This window comes from Anabrus simplex, chromosome 2, assembly GCF_040414725.1.
Source record: "Anabrus simplex isolate iqAnaSimp1 chromosome 2, ASM4041472v1, whole genome shotgun sequence".
NCBI classification, from domain to species: domain Eukaryota; kingdom Metazoa; phylum Arthropoda; class Insecta; order Orthoptera; family Tettigoniidae; genus Anabrus; species Anabrus simplex.
Window position 1 is genome coordinate 314,312,354 of NC_090266.1, and position 20,259 is coordinate 314,332,612.

General features: G+C 37.1%; 1 protein-coding gene across 5 annotated transcripts in view; it reads left to right on the forward strand.

Annotated features, from left to right (window-relative positions):
• LOC136864086 (protein zyg-11 homolog B) overlaps positions 1-20,259 on the forward strand; it is a 417,362-nt gene that overhangs the window by 183,785 nt on the left and 213,318 nt on the right. For 4 of the 5 annotated variants that reach the window (XM_067140642.2, XM_067140641.2, XM_067140640.2 and 1 more), the window contains 2 exons: positions 6,644-6,854; positions 15,380-15,560. In XM_067140642.2, coding sequence (XP_066996743.2) covers positions 6,644-6,854; positions 15,380-15,560 — 392 coding nt within the window. Of the gene's footprint in view, positions 1-5,113; positions 5,228-6,643; positions 6,855-15,379; positions 15,561-20,259 lie in introns of those variants that run through there. The other variant, XM_068226158.1, reaches the window with a different exon arrangement.

A 20,259-nucleotide genomic window follows, 5' to 3' on the forward strand; every position in this document is an offset into this window, starting at 1 on the left:
TCAGTCTGCAAGCCTCTGTGATTTTACTAAACGTCGCCACAATCCTCGATTTGCAACTAGTGTTGTGGCCTCATTTAGTTCTATACCTCTTATCTTTAAATCGTTAGAAACCGGGTCTAACCATCGTCGTCTTGGTCTACCTCTACTTCTCTTACCCTCCATAGCAGAGTCCATTATTCTCCTAGGTTTATTTATCCTCCTCCATTCACCTCGCATGACCCCACCACCGAAGGCAGTTTATCGTACAGCTTCATCCATCGAGTTCATTCCTAAATTAGCCTTTATCTCCTCATTCCGAGTACCATCCTGCCATTGTTCCCACCTGTTTGTACCAGCAATCATTCTTGCTACTTTCATGTCTGTTACTTCTAACTTATGAATAAGATATCCTGAGTCCACCCAGCTTTCGCTCCCGTAAAGCAAAGTTGGTCTGAAAACAGACCGATGTAAAGATAGTTTCGTCTGGGAGCTGACTTCCTTCTTACAGAATACTGTTGATCGCAACTGCGAGCTCACTGCATTAGCTTTACGACACCTTGATTCAATCTCACTTACTATATTACCATCCTGGAGAACACACAACCTAAATACTTGAAATTATCGACCTGTTCTAGCTTTGTATCACCAATCTGACATTCAATTCTGTTGAATTTCTTACCTATTGTCATCAATTTAGTCTTCGAAAGGCTAATTTTCATACCATACTCATTGCACCTATTTTCAAGTTCCAAGATATTAGACTGCAGGCTTTCGGCACAGTCTGCCATTAAGACCAACTCGTCAGCATAGGCCAGACTGCTTATTACATTTCCACCTAACTGAATCCCTCCCTGCCATTTTATACCTTTCAGCAGATGATCCATGTAAACTACGAACAGCAAAGGTGAAAGATTACAGCCTTGTCTAACCCCTGTAAGTACCCTGAACCAAGAACTCATTCTACCATCAATTCTCACTGAAGCCCAGTTATCAACATAAATACCTTTAATTGATTTTAATAATCTACCTTTAATTCCTTTGTCCCCCAGAATGGCGAACATCCTTTCCCTCGGTACCCTGTCATATGATTTCTCTAGATCTACGAAACATAAACACAACTGCCTATTCCTCTCATAGCATTTTTCAATTACCTGGCGCATACTAAAAATCTGATCCTGACAGCCTCTCTGTGGTCTGAAACCACACTGGGTTTCATCCAATTTCCTCTCAACGACTGTAGTTTAATAATGTCAATTATTTAAGGAGATTTATCTATTTATTTATTTATTTATTTATTTATTTATTTATTTATTTATTTATTTATTCATTCAAGGTTTTGTAAATATGCATATAAAAAGGTCTCTAGATTTAGTTTGAACTTGGTTATTATTTTAGGAAATTAGTGTTGTTTACTTAAGGTGTATTTGTTGTATATTATGTTTTATTGAATCATCTTTAATTGGGAAAATAACCTGTTGATGATAAATAAATCTCTTCTATTCTATTCAGTAGTTTTGGCTCGGCGATGATGAGTCAGTCAGTCAGTCAATCAGTCAGGACATGTTCTTTTATATATACAGATTATTACCTGTAAATATGATGTATAAATCCAATGTAATGTTGTGCAACACAGGGTAATAGTCCAGAACAACGTATCTTTGTCACTAGAACATTCGGTCCATTTGTAAATAGGTTATTAGAGACTCTAGAAATTACGAGAAAACATGTGTCATACTTTTCTAGAAGGCTGGCCAGGCAGTGTATATAAAGGGGGCAGTCTTGAGAGTTGGAGTTGAGTTGTTGTTGTTGTTGTTGTTGTTGTTGTTGGCGAGAGTTGCTAGTGAAAGTCGTTAGTCAAGTATGTAAACTTGTGTTGTTGTTGTTGTTGTTGTTGTTGGTTGACATGCGAATGTTGCAGTCTTCTTCTCTTTCGTAGCAGTGTTTTGTTCAAAACGGCAGTTTATTAGTGCAAGGATCACGTGTGTATGATGTGTATATGATTTATAAATAAAACAGTGTACACAATTGACAGCATCGCGTGTGTGGGTCCTTGTAGTTAGAACAAGTATCCAGGCCCTGTTAATGATACACTTACTAGAAGTATGATAATATTATTGCAGTTAAATGTGTTAAATATGCCCATAACGAAATTGCACAGGATTGTAAAAATGTTCTCTTGTGAACAGGTTCTAGATGAAGGATTGAAATAATTACATATCAAAATCAAATCAAAATCACTTTATATATCAACGAGGTGTCTACCTCAGTGGCAAAAAATTATACACAAAGTATATTATCAAGTAGTAATTTTAAATTAAAAAGAAAAGTAGACATTGTCCCAAAACACAGTATTATACAATTTAAACTAACAATATACGGTATGATCTTGGGTTCCAACTAAAGTTGTTGCTGAAGGCGTGAATTACTGACTTTGTCTGACTATGGTTGATGGTAAAGTCTGCAAATTTTGAGTGAAATGCCAGCACAAAAATGTTATGTATGTGGAGGTACACCTAAAACTATAAACTATATTCAGTTAAGATCAAAAAGAGATAATGTTAGCCATTTTGTATTTGGTCTTCCACTGCTGCATGCATACATTAAATATTTTTAATCACTTCTGCATATTGCATTTTGACTTGATGTAAAAGCATGGCTGATTAGAAAACTCAAAGGCAAAGACAAAGTTGTTATGAGGAAGCATCAGATAGTAGCATGATTTCACTTGGTAGTGGGTCTAATCATTGATCAGCCTAGATGCGGAGGAGTAGGAAATTCCAATGATGGGAATACTGCTCGAAGATTCTTTCATGAACAAGTCAGATCAGCTATAATTACTGCAATTCGTGAAGAAATAATGTAGTATATATAACAGTACCAGTACATGTCTAACAATAAAATGTCAAACATAAAGCATTCCAGATAAAAACGACTTTTGTCCAGCTAGATATGATTCCTGGCCCACTGTGCACTGGTGCGAAATAAGTCTTCTACTACCATTTGTTTTAGAAAGAGTGTGATCTGCCATAATACTTTGTGATATTTTTATGGGCCCCCTTGCAAATGTTTTCATATATATATATATTTTACACCTTTCAGTGCAATGTTGTTATTTTATAACCCCCAGCAGAAAAGGTTTTCATATTTGTTCTCTCACTTTTTCACACCTTTTAATATTCTCCGCTCACTTTAGAAACATTAGATGTACACATGGATACACAATGTAAAATGCTATCATATCGGAAAAAGTCTTATCTAGTGTTTTCATATCCCTGTTGGATAGTTTTTGTGTATTCAGTAGTACGTTTTCTCGTTTAACACATTCCTTTTCCTTGTCCCCTGCAGAAATGTCTTAATGAGGTTTTACTATAATATTGTAGATTCCTTCCATTCCTTTGGTATTCACTATTATTTATGACATATCTCATCAATGTGTGATGCAGAATACAGGTGATAAATCCATTAAAGTTGGTTTATAACACTAACACAGGAACGAAACAATCTTACATACACCACACCATGTCTCAGTACAACTTTACTTTTAACTATAAATCCAGACAGAAAGGTACAGTATGATGCGTCATTTTTTCCATTATTTATCTAGTGTGCTGTCCTCATTAGTGGACTTGGAGGTCTGGCTCTCTGCTACCATTCTTGCTCCACATATCGCTTGACATAACTCTAAATTGTTCATGGTCAGGGAGAAATCTTGCAGATCTCTGAATTTTTGGAAGTCCTCACAATAGGTCCTAATGTTTGGGTATGTATGTCCTTTACTCTTGCTTCTGTATTTCTTCATCCCTCTGTTGATAGTCAGAGTCAGCAATGAATTGATCAAATGATTTCTTTCACAAAGCAAAATCTTACCGTGCCTGGTGGAACTTGTTTTGTGTGCTTCTGCATTCCAAACCGTAGCATCAAGCCCAGAAATAGACTGTGCTTTCTGCTTGCAGAAGTCTTTTCTGCGATGATTTATCTTGACGCAGTTTATGCCTCACTGGTCCATTGGTTCCGTATCACAGTCATGTCATCCACATCTTGAGTTATCCAATGTAGAGTTAGCCTGGTTTTCGCCCAATGCAACAAGTGATACAGAACCAGTGGACCAGCAAGGCATAAACTGCGTCAAGATAAATCATCGCATTGTCGAGAAACAATAGGACAAATTGGTTTTTTCCTTCATTCTCTCATTAAAGCTTCCCAGCCATTCCTCCATTATTGCAGCTGTCATCCTCGCCTTGTTCAATTTCCACAAAACAGGAAGTTCAGTAATTTTTGTTTTTTTTGTTTTCTATAACAAGGGTTTTTCCATCTCCCCAATCATAAATTCACACAACAGAATGCCTGGGTTAAAGTTCAGCCCCAGCATTTGCCTGGTGTGAAAATGGGAAATCATGGAAATCCACCTTCAGGGATGCCAACAGTGGGGTTCGAACTCACTATCTCCCGAATGTACGCTGATAGCTATGTGACCCAAACTGCGCAACTACTCGCTTGATCACATGTTGTAAAGTCATCTTTCTCTATTTTTCAGCAACTTCTTTGATCTTGTGCAAGCCAACCAGTCCCTCACATTTTCGTGTATATCTTCATTTCCTGTCTTCTTTAATTTTCTCTTCATTAAACCATTACTGCTTAGCCACTTTCTTTTAACCTCACTTCTTGCCTTTAACATTTTTTAAAGTCCTGTCTTTCCGAATTTAAACACTTTGACAATTTGTTTTGCCAATAACTTTTTTTTTAACATGCATCAATAACTTGCATTTCAGCATTCAAGTCTTACATATTTCTCTTTGAAGCCATAGTTTTAACTCAAACTTAAGGTAATGATGGTACTGTACTATACTGTGCTGTATGACTGCAGAAACACAATGTACTGACTGGGCTCAAGGAATGGCCTTGTTAGTGGAGATGTTATCAATACAGTGTATTAGCCACCTGGAAGTAGGTTTGTTACTTAAGGTCCTACCCAGTGTGCTAGTGCCTATGTTATGAAATAACTTTGCACTTTTGCAGTGCAGGTGAGACACTGTGCAATTTAATCATTTGTGTTATATGCTCGATTTGCTTTCTGTTTTCACATTGGACAGTTTCTGTTTAATTAGTGGTAATTTACATGGATTTTAATAGAATTGCAGAATTTCTTTGGGACCACTAGAAAACAATCTGATAAGGGCAGGTTTCCACTTAATCCAAGTTCCGATATGGGGAGGTCCAGCTGTATAAAATCTTCTCTTACTGTTAAGATGTAAGTATGTGTATCTGGACAATTTTCAAACATTATGATGTGCAAGTTATGTTTACATTGCAATCAGTCATTTAGAATGCTGGAAAGGTCCTGTTATTTTGTTAAACATAATTAAGATACTGTACAATAACAAATGATTATGATGATTGCTGTTTTAAAGCCCTAGACATTGAAGTCATTGTCCCTCCCTTGGTGGTGGTAGGAGCAGCAGCAATACCGGCTAAAAATTTTCATCTTCTCTTCAAGAATGTAATCTCTTGCATTGACAAACTGAGGTAGTCTGTCTTTTGTTGAGTTTTTTGCACTGTATTTCAGGTTCAGGATTGAAAAAAGGATGGTTGGTATGATCAACAACATACAGTGTATATATTCTCTTCTTGTGTTTCCTATTATATGTTCCCAGTAATTCTTCTAATTTATTTCGATATTATACTTGCACAGACAGATACATTAAACCCCATGGGCAAGCACAACTTGTTGAATACATGTCTGACTGGGGAGAATTTTAGTTTTTTACAGTTCGCTTTATGCCGCACCAACACACACAGGCCTTATGGTGACAGTAGGATAGGATAGGGCTAAGATGAGAAGGAATCGGTTTTGGCCTTAATTAAAGTGCAGCCCTGGCATTTGCCTGGTGTGAAAAATGGGAAAGTAAGGAATACCATCTTCAGGGCTGCCAACAGTGGGGTTCAAACACACTGTCTCCGGAATGCAAGCAGACAGCTATGTGAAAGAATTTTTTATTTTTACAATTTTGCTTTACGTTGCACCGACACAGATAGGTCTTATGGCAACAATGGGATAGGGAAGGGCTAGGAGAGGGAAGGAAGTGGCTGTGGCCTTAATTAAAGTACATTTGCCTGGTGTGAAAATGGGAAACCATGGAAAACCATCTTCAGGGCTGCCGACAGTAGGACTCGAACCCACTATCTCCCAGATGTAAGCTCACAGAATTTTAGTTTTAGATGGTCTGAGATATGCATCATAGCTTATCAGTAGCTCCCATTAGTGTGGTTACTCCCTGAAGTTATCTGCGCTCTGTCTAGGAAAATGAAGATACTAGAACGGTTCTGTTCTGAAAGTTGCAATATGTCTTTGTCAAACATAAAATACACTAAATACTATGTTAACAGGTGATTTTGATGATTGCTGTTTTAAAGGCCTAGACATTGAAGTCATTATCCTAATAGAGAAATGTTTCCAAGGTTGAAGACCTAATATTTCCATTCCCTTTGGTGGTGGTGGTGGTGGTGGTGGTGGTATTGGCAACAAAAGCAACAAGAACAGCTCATGCAAATCACTTTGTTTCCATAAAGTTTCTCTGAATATATGCTGTTATTTGAATCACACGGGTCTGACATATAATTGTAACATTCATGATGAAACAAATACTTGAATTATTTCATTTTTCAGGTACTGCGTTGTGGTTGCCTTGTCCAAACTGAGAAATCTTCAGTCTCTCAATGTTAGCGGAACAGAATTTAATCGTCATGGCCTTGAAATAGTTGCTGAAGATCTTCCTCATTTGGAAAATTTGGATATATCGTGTACAAGGGTAGATGACATCACTCCATTGCGAAAATGCCGAGATCGTCTTAAAACTCTTGTTATGTACAATCTTAAGGTAAGTATCAGTGAGTATTGTATGATATACGTTATTTTATTGTAACAAATTGATTGTGAGAAAAACTGCATATCATTGTAAAATTCTGACTTTAAGGGCCGGTTGCATAAAAATCACTAACTGTTGTTCAGCTTCGGTCAAAGATCAGAAATGAACTTCGTTCTTTTCTCTGTGTGAGTTATATAACACTAATCTCAGATCACTGAACCAAGTTCAGTGTTGAACCAAGGTCGACGAAACAGAGTTGACAACATCGTTAAATAAGAGAGAGAATTGCGATTGTATCGAATCGAGTTGTATCGAACTTGCAATTTAGATAGAAATGATCGACAATTCTCGACGCCATTCAACATTCCTTTGTCTGCAATATGTAAACAAAGCCGCAAAATGGACAAGCAAGAGTGTAGTAAGAAGGTGCGTACTGCAAATTTTAAGAAAGAGGAGGAAGATATGTTAATTGATATTGCGTTAGAACACAAGGAAATTATAGAAAATAAAAAGACCGACAGCTCCACTACGAAGTCTAAGGAGGAAGCTTGGAAACAAATAACATTGGAGTACAATTCCAGGAACGTGGTCCAGCGGGAATGGAAGTCTCTCAGATTATGTTATGAGAACATGAAGAAGAGGGCAAAACAGGCAAATGCCGAAGATAAGGTATAGTTGTACAAAACGGGGGGCGGTCAGTATGTGCCGCCTTCTTTAGACGAAAGTGGTAAAAAACTTATTGCTGCACTTAAGCACAGTTTCATCCCATCGTCAGCAAGTTCGACGATGATGTTGGCTTCCATGCGGAAGTTATCACCGAAATGAAGGACTTGGAAGTCATCACTGCAGATCCCGAATGTCCTTCGAAGTTTTCTTTAGTGAAAGAAGACATAAGGGAGACTTTTTATAAGAGGAGGCTGGAGTGTTTGGAGGAAGAGCATGCAGTGAAAATGAAGATATTGAACTTGGAACTAGAAATAAAAATGAAAGAATATCAGAAAAAGTGAATGTGTTAATAACAAGTTCATAGTGTAATTAAAAGTTCAGAAAGTGTTAATAACAAATTACAGTGTAATTAAAGGTTCAGAAATATCTGAAAGTGTTGTTAATCAGTGCAGTTCTAAGTGATGTGTTTTCTCTTCCATTTCCCTGATTTACAGCATGTTCAGGCAGTTCCTGATAAATCGTCCTTCCTCTGAAAACAGCATCATCAATATCAGGAGTGTCATCTGCATTAATGACCAAGGTATGTAATACAAATGTTGCCACTATGATAGGTGGAACTCAAAGTAACTATACTGCTAGTTTCATTCTTAAACACGGAAATCACCTTTCGACAACACCGAAAGACTGTTCGATTACTGATCTTGTCTTCCTGTGTGCCCTGTTATTTGCTCGTTCTGCACGGCTTTCTTCGTGCATTGTAGGTGTAAGTAAATAGTGACAACAGCGGTATGCACTATCTCCCAAGGGCACACCTTAGGGAAATTCTCCAGCTTCAAATTGGGCATGAATTCTAGAATTCCTAAAAATATTGCTGTCATGTACAGATCCTGGCTACCTGGCAACAACATTTTGAAAACGAAGATTTGAATCGCAAACATCTTGTACATTTAAGGAAAACAAACAATGGCAATTTCTGTATATTTCTGCATTATTGCCACCAGGTGATATAATTGGTATATGTGTACAGTCTATTACACCTAGAACTCCAGGAAAGTGGCAAATGTTATGGACGTCTCGCATTACCCTTCTTATTTCACCCTCCTCAGTAGGCATCTTGATGAATTGAGGTTTTAGAGCTGCAATCTCTCTAGTGACTTTGTGTATAGTTCTACTTGCATTTCATTTATTTACGTTGAATACATCTCCAATTACTATTTGGAAGCTTCCAGTTGCGTAAAATCTTAGTGTGAGAAGGATCATGAACATTGGATTCAGTGCATTATTTTGTTTAGTTTGTGTCCTTAATTGTAGATGTAATTTTTGTTCTAGTTCTTCAACTACACGTTTTCCTAATCAAAACCTTATTTTAAATTGTCGATCATTTATTTCTAAAAAGGGATTCCTTCTATGTTGAAACACGCGAGGAGCTCTTTGGAGTTCATACTCCATTCTCGGATGAAACATCAGAGTAATCTGAAATCTGAAAATAACATAACCTATAGGCCCTAAGCATAAAACAGTGCACAACAAACAACTTGGTAATAGTAGGATTATTGTTCAAATAATGACAAATACCATTACTTACCATTTTACTTTAATCAACAGTAGGCCTATTTATTCTTTTTTTGTTTTGTTTTGTTATTATGTTATAGACATGTAAACAGATTTATTTCTCACAAAAATAATAGTTATATTCCTTCTGCTGAACTTAGTTCACCCAGGTTAATCTGAGAAAATTTTCCAGTCAGATTTGATCTTCCATCAAGACGACATGATCTTGGATTAATGTTTATACAACCAAAATTCTAAGTTCAGCTTGACTGGAGATCAGTTTCAGGTGGTTGAACTCAGATTAAATTTTATGCAACCGGCCCTTAATATTTCAAAATTTTATCTGTCATTGCACATTCGGATATTTTCTAGAAGAAATCCCCTTCCTTGACTGCATGGTCAGCATCATGGAAACCTTTGGACAGGCACAGGATTTTAGTAACATCTTGGTAATTCCTGTGGCTTATAGGCTGGGTATTTGTGTTTTGTTTTTGATGCATATATCTTCTTCAGTTATGTGCGACATACCGGAGCATACCATACTTCCAAACATAGCAGATATGCTCCTTAATGAATACATCCGTCCAAATGGGGTTGGCATCAGGAAGGGCATCTGGCCATAAGACTGTGCTTAATCCACATGTAGGGCTGAACCCAGGGGAAATTGTGAATTCCTTTATAAAATCATAACACTGTTTGTCCTATTTGAATGTTTTGTTATAATAGAAACCATATCTCTTCAGTTTTAACTTAATTTACAACTGTGAGGTTCTTCAGTCTGTCAAAACTAAATCAGTATAACATAAATTTAGAAAATACCTTTAAAAAAATACAACACATTTATAAATTTAGAAAATACCTTAAAAAAATACAGCACATTTATTCAGAGATTATGCCTGAAAAAGATACCCTTAATTAAAAACAGAATGACAAAACAGATTCTATCAAATATAATTTTTAATTTTTTAATGAATTAATAAATGTTGTGAATTGATGTATTTTACATTTCTCAATAATATTCATTTGTATTAATTCTGTTTATACCCTTTTATTAGTTGAGTGTTGAAACTTTTTTTATGAAGTGCTCCAACGTGCTTCCTCTCTCTCTTTACTAGTCTAGCAAAGAGTGCAGGGTGGTGCAGTGCTCTGTCATTGACATAAGGTCAGCTGGTTGGTTTGTCCATAACATTCCGTTGATCATAAATAATGAATTATGGCATTCTGTAAGTCGTGTTCTGATGTCGCCTACAGCTTTTGCAGAACTGTATTTTTAGCTTTATTATTATTATTATTATTATTATTATTATTATTATTATCATCATCATTAACTGGCCCCGTGATGTAAGGGTAGTGTACCTACCTCTTACCCAGAGGCCCTGGGCTCAATTCCTGACCAGGTCAGGGATTTTTACCTGGATCTGAGGGCTGCTTCACTCAGCCTACATGATTAGAATTGAGAAGCCATGTGATGGTGAGATGGCAGCCCTGGTCTAGAAAGCCAAGAATAACAGCAGAAAGGATTTGTTGTGTCAACCGCACAACACCTCGTATTCTGCAGTCCTTCAAGCTGAGCAGCAGTCGCTTGGTAGGTCATCGCCCATCGGGGCTGTTGCACCATGGGTTTTGGTTTGTTTTGGTTTAGATTGTTGTTGTTGTTGTTATTATTATTATTATTATTATTATTATTATTATTATTATTATTATTATTATTATTATTATTATTATTATTATTAATTGTTTTGGTAATTACTTAGGGGTGGTTTATGAGCTTTAGGTAGTGAATTACAAAATTGTTAATGGAGTTGAATTGTTGTGTTTTAATGATATGTAATTTAATTTTGTAGATTAAAGAGAGGGGAATCTTTTAGGTGTGTGTGATCATTGGGGTTATTGTAGTGTTTTTTAAAAATGTATATTTTTGTTTCCTCCTTTATGTAGAATTATTTTCTATTATTATCTGTGTGTAATATTTTAATATCTCTGCTAATGTCTGTGAAGTGGCGGGTGTCGTCATGTGTGTTCACAGAAGGGTGAGTGTTTATTATGTCCAATTGCAGTTTTGTGTTCTTTCTACCTGGTGAGGAAATTATATTTTGGTTGATATATGTGGCATTACAATTTGGTTCTTTTCATTTGACTTCATATATTCCTATTTGGAAAAATGGTCAAGTTTATTTAAATTGTATTTACTAATTTGTGTTTGTAATGTTTTGTTTGTTTCAATGTCATTTTAAAACCTTGTTTTTTGAACATTAACTATTTTGTACATGTTTTAATTCACAAAATTGAGAACTATTTATTGTTTTTGGGTGGGGGTTTGTTTAGCCTTTTCCGTTGTTATCTTAATAGATGGTCTACTGTGTAGTGTTGATGGTTGTTTTTTACCATGATTTGTTTTGTTATTTTTATTTCATTATGAAAATTGTTTTGTTCATTGGAATGGTTATAGCTCTGTATCATTGTGTTCAGTCCTGCTCGTGTGTGTGTGGTGGTCAGGTGGTTGGATATTAGACATCACAATCAATATAAATAATGATAAAATGTCATACAAAATATACAGGAAACCCCGGCAAACATCATGTACACAATAGACAACGAATCCAATCATCCGACCACCTACAAATTAGCAGTGGGTACAACGTACTATAAGAACATATCTTCTCGTTGTTGATAGTTGTCACTGCATGATAATAGCAGCTTCTACAGGGAGGATGCATCATAATATTTATTAAAAAGAACTGCACAACAAACGTCTTGTATTTGAGGGAAGAAAATGTAACACAATTCATGGAAGTTTTGTATATCTGAAGACCTCACCACACTTACCATTGGTGAACTTTTGTAACTTTTACATTAAATAGTTGTTTGATAGTTCTCAAACATATTTCTTTGTGAGGAAATCGACTAACAACAACTTTCAGTAATCGACTCTAGGATTAAGAAAATAACGTTCAGTCTCTAAATCGGTATAGTGACAGACATGTAAAGAACACAGAGGGCCGGGTGTGACATAAAGGAGATGAATATTTGAAGGAAAGAAATTTATGGTCTATTTGCTTAATTTTTTAAACAGAGATGAATTGATATGTGGATAATAACATCTGGAGATCATTGTATTGGAAGAAGATGGAGATGATGATAGTGATTGAGTGATTGATTTATTGCTTTATTTAGAGGCTGATGACCTGTATGTTATGCTCTGTTGAACAACAGTCATTAATACTGTGTCTAAAACAACTTGATGTCCTAATGGTGGTCTTGTAATCTGGAAAAATATTGCAAGCAAAATTCATAGTGTTCATATACTTGGTACTTCATATCATAATAGACATTCTAAAAAGCAATACAAAGTATGTTATGGGAATTAATTGAACAATATTTGTAGAAATTTAAAATATTTTATTATTGAAAGACAACAATGTTCTAACAATTGAATCTGATGTTGAGACAAAATTTGTTTTTTCACTTTGCCTTGAGAGCTTGCTACCTCTTACCCAGCTGTATAGTTCCAAAAAGTTGGAAGATAATGTACAGAGTTGCTATCAGGGGCACATCCAGGATTTTAATTTGGGAGGCAGGCTATTAAATCTAAGGAGATGGACATTAGTTACTATACTTCCACATAAACATAATTCTGCAATGATCATAAAACATTGTTTGTTTGTGTGTTTGTTTTTGATGTAAACTTGACTTTTAACATAACTGGTATAATAGCACACTGTTTGCTATTTGTTTGGGGCATCGACTCATGTAGCACACTGTTAGACACAAATTATTAAATTTTCACATGTAGTAAAATTGGCTGCTGATGAAAAAATGTGCTTGTTTGTTTATTTGTTTAACTATGTAAACTTGACAAAATAACATAACTGAGGAAAAAGCAAGAAAGCCATTGAATGAATCGTTGAATAAAATTAAGTTTCATTGCTTTTCCACTGTTGGCAAATTTATCAAGTACTATTTTATCAGACATTGATACATCCCTGTGAATAGAAATGAGCACAATTCCTGTGAGTCGTGATTCTGATATGTTCCCCAAATACGTATTGAGTCTCCTTTGAGTTGAAAAACTCCTTTCATCTGTAGTGTTGGTACAGGTAATGTGGCAAATATTTTCAGTAGCTCATGTATATTTGGAAATGCACAAGAGTTACAATCAATCAAGGCATCCGTAGCACTAGAAGGCCGAAAAGTTTGCTCATCTGACTCCATTTACTTTTCCATAAATCCCATTCTGCTTGCACAGTATCGGTGAATCCAATTTAAATCTTCACTGTAGAAGGAAACTGCTTTTTCAGTGCATGAATGTCTTGTTGCATGTATTTGAACACAGAATGTACTGTAACGCAATTATGCTGTTCTTGTGAGGTAGAAACCATTCATTAAATGACAACAAGAAATCATCAATGTGAGGAATAAAATCTTTTTGTCTGTAATACTTCTCAGCTGTCTGAAAATGAATATTTTGCCTAACTTCACAAGTTTGGAAACTGTTTCTTCAACATTCAACAATGAGGCCATTTCTGTAGTTTCCCCTTAAATGTCTTTCCATTTGGCTTCAGAATTTTCTCTCCTTTTCTGCAGCACTTACATGCTTGTTGTTTGAACGGACCTAACCCCTAGGTCATTGGCCCTTTCTGCAGTGTTTTTTTTTCTTTTTACAATTGGCTTTACGTCCCATCGACACAGATAGGTCTTATGGCGACGATGGCATAGGAAAGGTCTAGGAGTGGCAAGGGAGCAGCTGTGGCCTTAATTACCTGGTGTGAAAATGGGAAACCACGGAAAACCATCTTCAGGGCTGCCGACAGTGACGTTCGAACCCACTATCTGCCGGATGCAAGCTCACAGCTGCGTGGCCCTAACAGCACGGCCAACTCGCCCGGTTGTCTGCAGTGTTGACATGACTTTAGTTACTTAACTGATTGTATTAACTGAAGCAAGATTTTTTCCCCCCCCTCTTTCCTTTCTGCAGGTATTCTGACAAGTTACTGTATATGCATTTCCTAATAACCTGCTTGCTACCAACATCCAAACTTTACTTTTTTCAGTTTATCCCCATTGTTTCTGAAGTCCAGGAGCCATTTTGGTTTTGTGGGATTTAAGGTCAGATGCCTTTCCTTTTGAGATGAAAATCTCAACTTAAGATTGACCAGGATTTGAACCTCAGACTTCTGGGTGGGAAGCCAGTATGACCAGTTCCTTTTATAGCTCTATTAAAACAACTTGCATTTTCTGACAGTTCACAGCATGGTAGTTCCAGTTGTCAGTTTCTATGGCAATCAGTACATGCCTCCCGTTTAAGCCAATCCCAGGTAGTCGCGGCCTCTCCATTTCCCAAACCTCCTGGTCTTAAAGCTCCTTGAGGCGGCTGGTCCGAGTTCCACATTGCCAATTCATGGACCTAATGAACAGCAGTTGCTGCAAAGATAGTCAAGGACCATCACATGATGGGTTATCAACACCAGGGAAAACTCAGCACTATGCTTCGGATTTGAGTGAGAAATGACATGATCGTGAGATTAAAAGCCGTGCAAAATGACAAGTTGAGGGACAGACTTTTACCGATCACAACTCTCATCTTAAATGACAAGGTCAGACTGATTTCACTTTTTTATTTATTTAAAGAAAAGCATGCTCTTAGATACTTCTTCCATCCTCACCCGTATCTGAACCCGAAATATTGAGCAGGCCACTCATTATTGTCGATGATGTCAACGGTCATTTCCACGATAATGTAAATATAACATAAATATAAAGACAGGTCGTATTTTTAATTGTGCCTTTCTGCTGCTGAAATCTACCAATCATCTGGAGATCAACTGATAAAGGCCTGAGGGGAAGGCGAATGAGGAGTATGTTTTAAGATATTTATGCTGAATAAATTATTTTTGAGCCACCTCAAAATAACATGAACGTTATTTAATATTATGCTAACGCTCTCCTGATTCCTCTACAGGGCCTAGCACAGAACGAGAAGGTTTGATTGTGATGGTAGTAACATCAGCTGAACACGTGTCAACACATTGCTCCCGCACTTTTGCTCCGTGCCACGTGCTGCAAGCTGTCAGAACACGCACGTTGTTTTAATAGGACTGTAACTCTTCATATTCAAGAGTATGAGCTCATAGCTTCAATTTTTATCTGTTGCTTTTATTTTTTCCATGTAAATTTCAGAATTCAGAAATCAGGGAAGATGCTTACAGTCTTGTTTACTCCATAATACTTTAACAATGCTGTATTTCATTGTTCCTGTGATTATTATCCAATGTTTGTAAATGTATCACCGCCATTTGTTCAGCTGAATTATTTAATTTCAGGTGTCTAATTCTGAGAATGTTATTCCTGTTATTTTGGAACTACATCAGTTGAGAGTGCTCGATATGTCTGATGAGAAGGATAATCATCCATTTGATATGTTCACTCCTATGCGTTCGAAAGTTACGGATTTTCTAAGGGCTGTAGACAAAGTGCCACATCTTACGTCATTAGATATATCCGGTGAGTAACAAAACCAGGGAAGGTAAAACTGCATTCTCGAGTATTAAGTAATTTTAAGTTAATAGCTTTTAGAAAACTCGTGTGTTCGTGTAAACAAATTTGAGCATATTTGGTTAGGCAGCCATGTCACACAGTAGCTTGTGAACGACATCTTCTCATGAATCTGATGTAACTTGTTTTGAATTCTCTTTATTTCTACAGTATTTCTCTGTCTTGGTTTGCTATAGTACCATAATTAAATATTCTATCCTGGATGTTTGTTTGAAAATCCCTTGCACAGTGATTGTCTTTCTTACACTTATAATACTTACAGGCTTGACCTTTTGGTGGGAACTTTGTTCCTTTTAAACGTTCTTCTAAATCATTTTTATTATAAATACTAGTGTATCTCTGTCTTTTTCTTAATATTGTCGTCAGCCTTCTCCTTTCTGATTAGAATAGAAAGTTGAGAAAATAGACCAGCAATCATTAGTTATGCTTTTGCTTTGAACTACAGTCTGGATCCCCTTGCACGTGATTACAGACTCCTAGTTCTCTTTAACTAACTTTGCTCTGTAAGTTTGTGTCTCAGGTTTTGCACTAGTAAAGGCCATCTTCATGATTCCCATGCTGTTACTGTTTCGTTCTTTTATTATTGATAGTTACTCTTGTGTATATTACCAGTATTATCAGAAACTCCTACTATAGGATGTGATATTATTGTAATTGAGTTTTACTTACCTTACAAGAGTATTGCTATTCAATGACAATTTCCTGCTGTGGGTTACAATATGTAACTAAACCATATTTTGGCTTTTCTCTTCTTTCTTCTCATCATGGTTACCCTAGTCTACAAGGATAGTTTTGACTGCCTCATGGAAGTCACCATTTCCAAATCTTGAACTCTGGACTGCAGAAATAACCTCCTCAAAGTCTTGGAACTCCAGGCTGCATAACCCTTTCAGACCTGAAAGGAAACACGAGGTGTGAATTTTTATTTGTACATCAAAAACTGACTAAAATGCTCAAATATAAATATTTATTGTTCATTTTACAAAATGCAAACTAACATCTGAAAGAAAGCACCCATGCAGTTGTGCATGTCAGGACTTAATTCACTCATTACATAAAAAAATAAAAATTCAACTGAGTACATGTGAAAATACATACGCATATGATCAAAAAGCATATGTACAGTGTGGAACTATTTAAAACAATTGAAATCATTGTTCAAACACAAGTATACATTACATTTAAACATTGACTAAGAGTTCCGCTCTTACAATCCTTTTGGCAACAGCAGCTTGCCGATTTTAAATCAACTACAGGCCAGTGATCATAGCTATTGAGTCTCTTGTCCACAGCAGGGATTTTTGTGACCCAAGTTTTAGATGCCTTGGCACTTTAGTAGTCATTCTTCTGTTATTGTTTTTCTTTTTGGTTGGCACAACAGTTAGGGCTTCTGAGATAGCTGTTCGAAATCCAAGCAAATCCAAAATGTTCTTAGAAGGGATGTGAGTGTTTCTGCTCTATACTCCATCCATGCATTTACCAAGGCAAGGTCCAAAAAATGCAGGGATTCTTTGAGGGTCTTTTTTTATTTTTTATTTTATCCATGTATGGTAGCACTCCATTTCCTGGTCACAAATATCAATGCCACCCGTACATAGATTGTAACCACGCATAACATGGACATATTCATATTGGACTATATGGATATGGGAAAAGGAATAAAGGAGAGAAACTAGTTGAGTTTTGTGAGAGGAATAGAATGATTGTGGGCAAGACATGGTTTTGGAAGAAGGACATCAGGAAAATTACAAGCTAATGCTGGGGTAACAGAAGAAAAAAAAATCAGTAATTGATAAATTCTGGTGGAAAGGACAAATCACAGACAGTTAATGGATGTATTAGTTTTACGAGGAGAAGCATTCAATGGAGGTCATAGAGTTGTGATAGCAAAAAATGAGAGGAAAGTGTAAAAACTTAAAGGAGATAAGAGTAAAATAAAAGCGTGGAAATTAAAGGATAAGAATGCACTGGAAGAAACAAAACAAATTCCAATTACTGAAGTAGGAAATGTTTAAGGTGAATGGCCCAACTTCAAAACGGCATTTGTAAGTGGGGTAGTGTGTGCCTGTGGTAGAACATCGACGAGAGTGAAGGGATAGGAGACACCGTGGTAAAATGAGAGGGTGAGAGAAGCAGTGAAAAGAAAGAAGGCAAAAGAAAGTATCTTGATAATAAAAGGGAATGTAAGAAATTGGTAAGAGAAGAAAGGTTTGGGAGAATTTACTGGAAAGTTGGAAACGGATGGAGCTGGCAGCAAAAGAATGCTGTATGGAATTATGTGAAGTAATAGGAAATAAAGAGTTTATACAATCTGATTTAAGAGGAACGTGGAGAGTTGATAAACCATCCAGAAGAAATAAAGATGGAAGCAATATTTTGATAAACTGCTGAATGTGAGAAATAGTGCAAAGGAGACAGTAGTAATATGGTGTGATGACTCAACAGTAAACGATATAACCATGTCAGAGGTGGAAGTAGCAGTCTGTAAAATGAATTTGGGGAAGGCATGAGGAATGGAGGAAATTATTGTGGAAATGATAAAGGCTGCTGGACCTGTTGAACTACAGTGGGTGTACAGATGGTTAAAGTGCATATGGAGACAGAGGCATGTGCTAGAAGACTGGGGAAAGCGAATAATAATACCAGTCTTTAACCCCCCATGGCACTACAGCCTTTGAAAGGCCTTGGCCTACCAAGCGACCACTGATCAGCCTGAAGGCCTGCAGTTTAAGAGGTGTCGTGTGGTCAGCATGACTAGTCCTCTCGGCCATTATTCTTGGCTTTCTAGACTGGGGTGGCCCCCACCATCAGATAGCTCCTCAATTGTAATCGTGTAGGCTGAGTGGACCTCGAAGCAGCCCTCAGGTCCAGGTAAAAATCACTGACCTGGCCGGGAATCGAACCCGGAGCCTCCAGGTAAGAGGCAGGCACGCTACCCCTACACCACGGGGCCGGCACCAGTCCTTAAAAAGGGGAACAAAAGAGTGTGTGATAACCATAGAGGAATCACTCTCTTATCACTAGTGAAAGGATTTTAAGGTGCAGCACCTTTCCAAAAATAGAGCTATTTTCATACAGGTAGTCAATATATGTATCTGGGGACATGAGATGAAGTGTGATAAACACAATTTGTATCACCTTTGGCACCTTTTTGTGAGGTTACTACATTTTGCCACCTATTCTCTTCTATTTCCTGCTTCAGCACCTTTTCCCCACACTTTTGTCTGTGTTTCTAAAAGATTACACAGCATATTGTTTCTCTTCTTGAACAGATTTTAAAAATTATGTTTCAATAGTCAATACTCGTTGGCTGACTGGTCAGCGTACTGGCCTTCGGTTCAGAGGGTCCCGGGTTCGATTCCCGGCCGGGTCGGGGATTTTAACCTTCATTGGTTAACTCAAGTGGCCCGGGGGCTGGGTGTTAGTGCTGTCCCCAACATTCCTGCAACTCACACACCACACATAACACTATCCTCCACCACAATAACACGCAGTTACCTACACATGGCAGACGCCGCCCACCCTCATCGGAGGGTCTGCCTTATAAGGGCTGCACTCGGCTAGATATAGCCACACAAAATTAAAAAAATAGTCAATAAATAAATATTAAGGTATAATTTATGGAAATCATCAGTAATTCATATCCCAGCAACAATGGCCAACCTCAGCAAGAATGGCCAACCTGCAGCTGTGAAAATCAAATTAAAATTTAAACAGTTATGCAGCAATAGTTTATACTAAGTTCAGTCAGTACTGGCATGTATTCAACAGTTCGACCTGTCGACTGTGTATAGTACGCGAACCTTTTCTTGAGCCCAAGTTCCCATTCAGCACTGTGGAGCTCAGGGCTCAAGAAAAGGTTCATGTACTATACTCTTGTGTGGGCCTTGTTAATGTTTTACCAGTCCGGTCCAGAGCGTATTTTTCACTACAAAAAATCATACCAAAGGTTAAGAAAGAGAAGTTGTATGCACTTTAAAAGGACTTAAAGATGCAATTTATCGAAACTGATGGTATAATTCTTCGAAGTGCCGTAGTCGTCATCATTTCTCAACTCCAGTTTCCCGGGTGTGGTGTACAAGCGCTCGCCATCTCCTTCTGTTTTCATTCATCTCCTGTTCCAGTACATCCATTTGTGTCCTCTCTCCTCTGGGAAGTAAATATTGCAATCGATGACAAGCATCAAAGAAACAAAATAAATTGCACATCTAGTACAGCAGACATGTAAAGAACATTGAAATACGCAAGTCAAGACGTAAGCAAACTACTCTGATACACTCCTTTGCTTCAGGATCTGAAAAGCAGTGGTTGTTGGTTGAGTTCAGTGCGGATCTTGCCATGGCATTAATCCAGTCAGGAATTCCAGTCCACAAGGTAAATATATGAAGCATTTGATTTACAAGGAAACTGTGCAAGGTGGAGCCAAGCCACTTCTTCGTACAAAACTTGACAATTTTAACAAAGTAATTTCATCAACACTTTTTTGAATATATTTTCAGAACCTTCCCCCCCCCCCCCCCTTTTCTTAGCATACTTTCCACATTAAAATCCTTTTCCTACTTAATCACATATGGCAAGAATACTTGGAAGAATATTGAAAGGAGAATGACAAGAAAGGTAACAGGAGAGTTACAAGAGGAGCAGTATG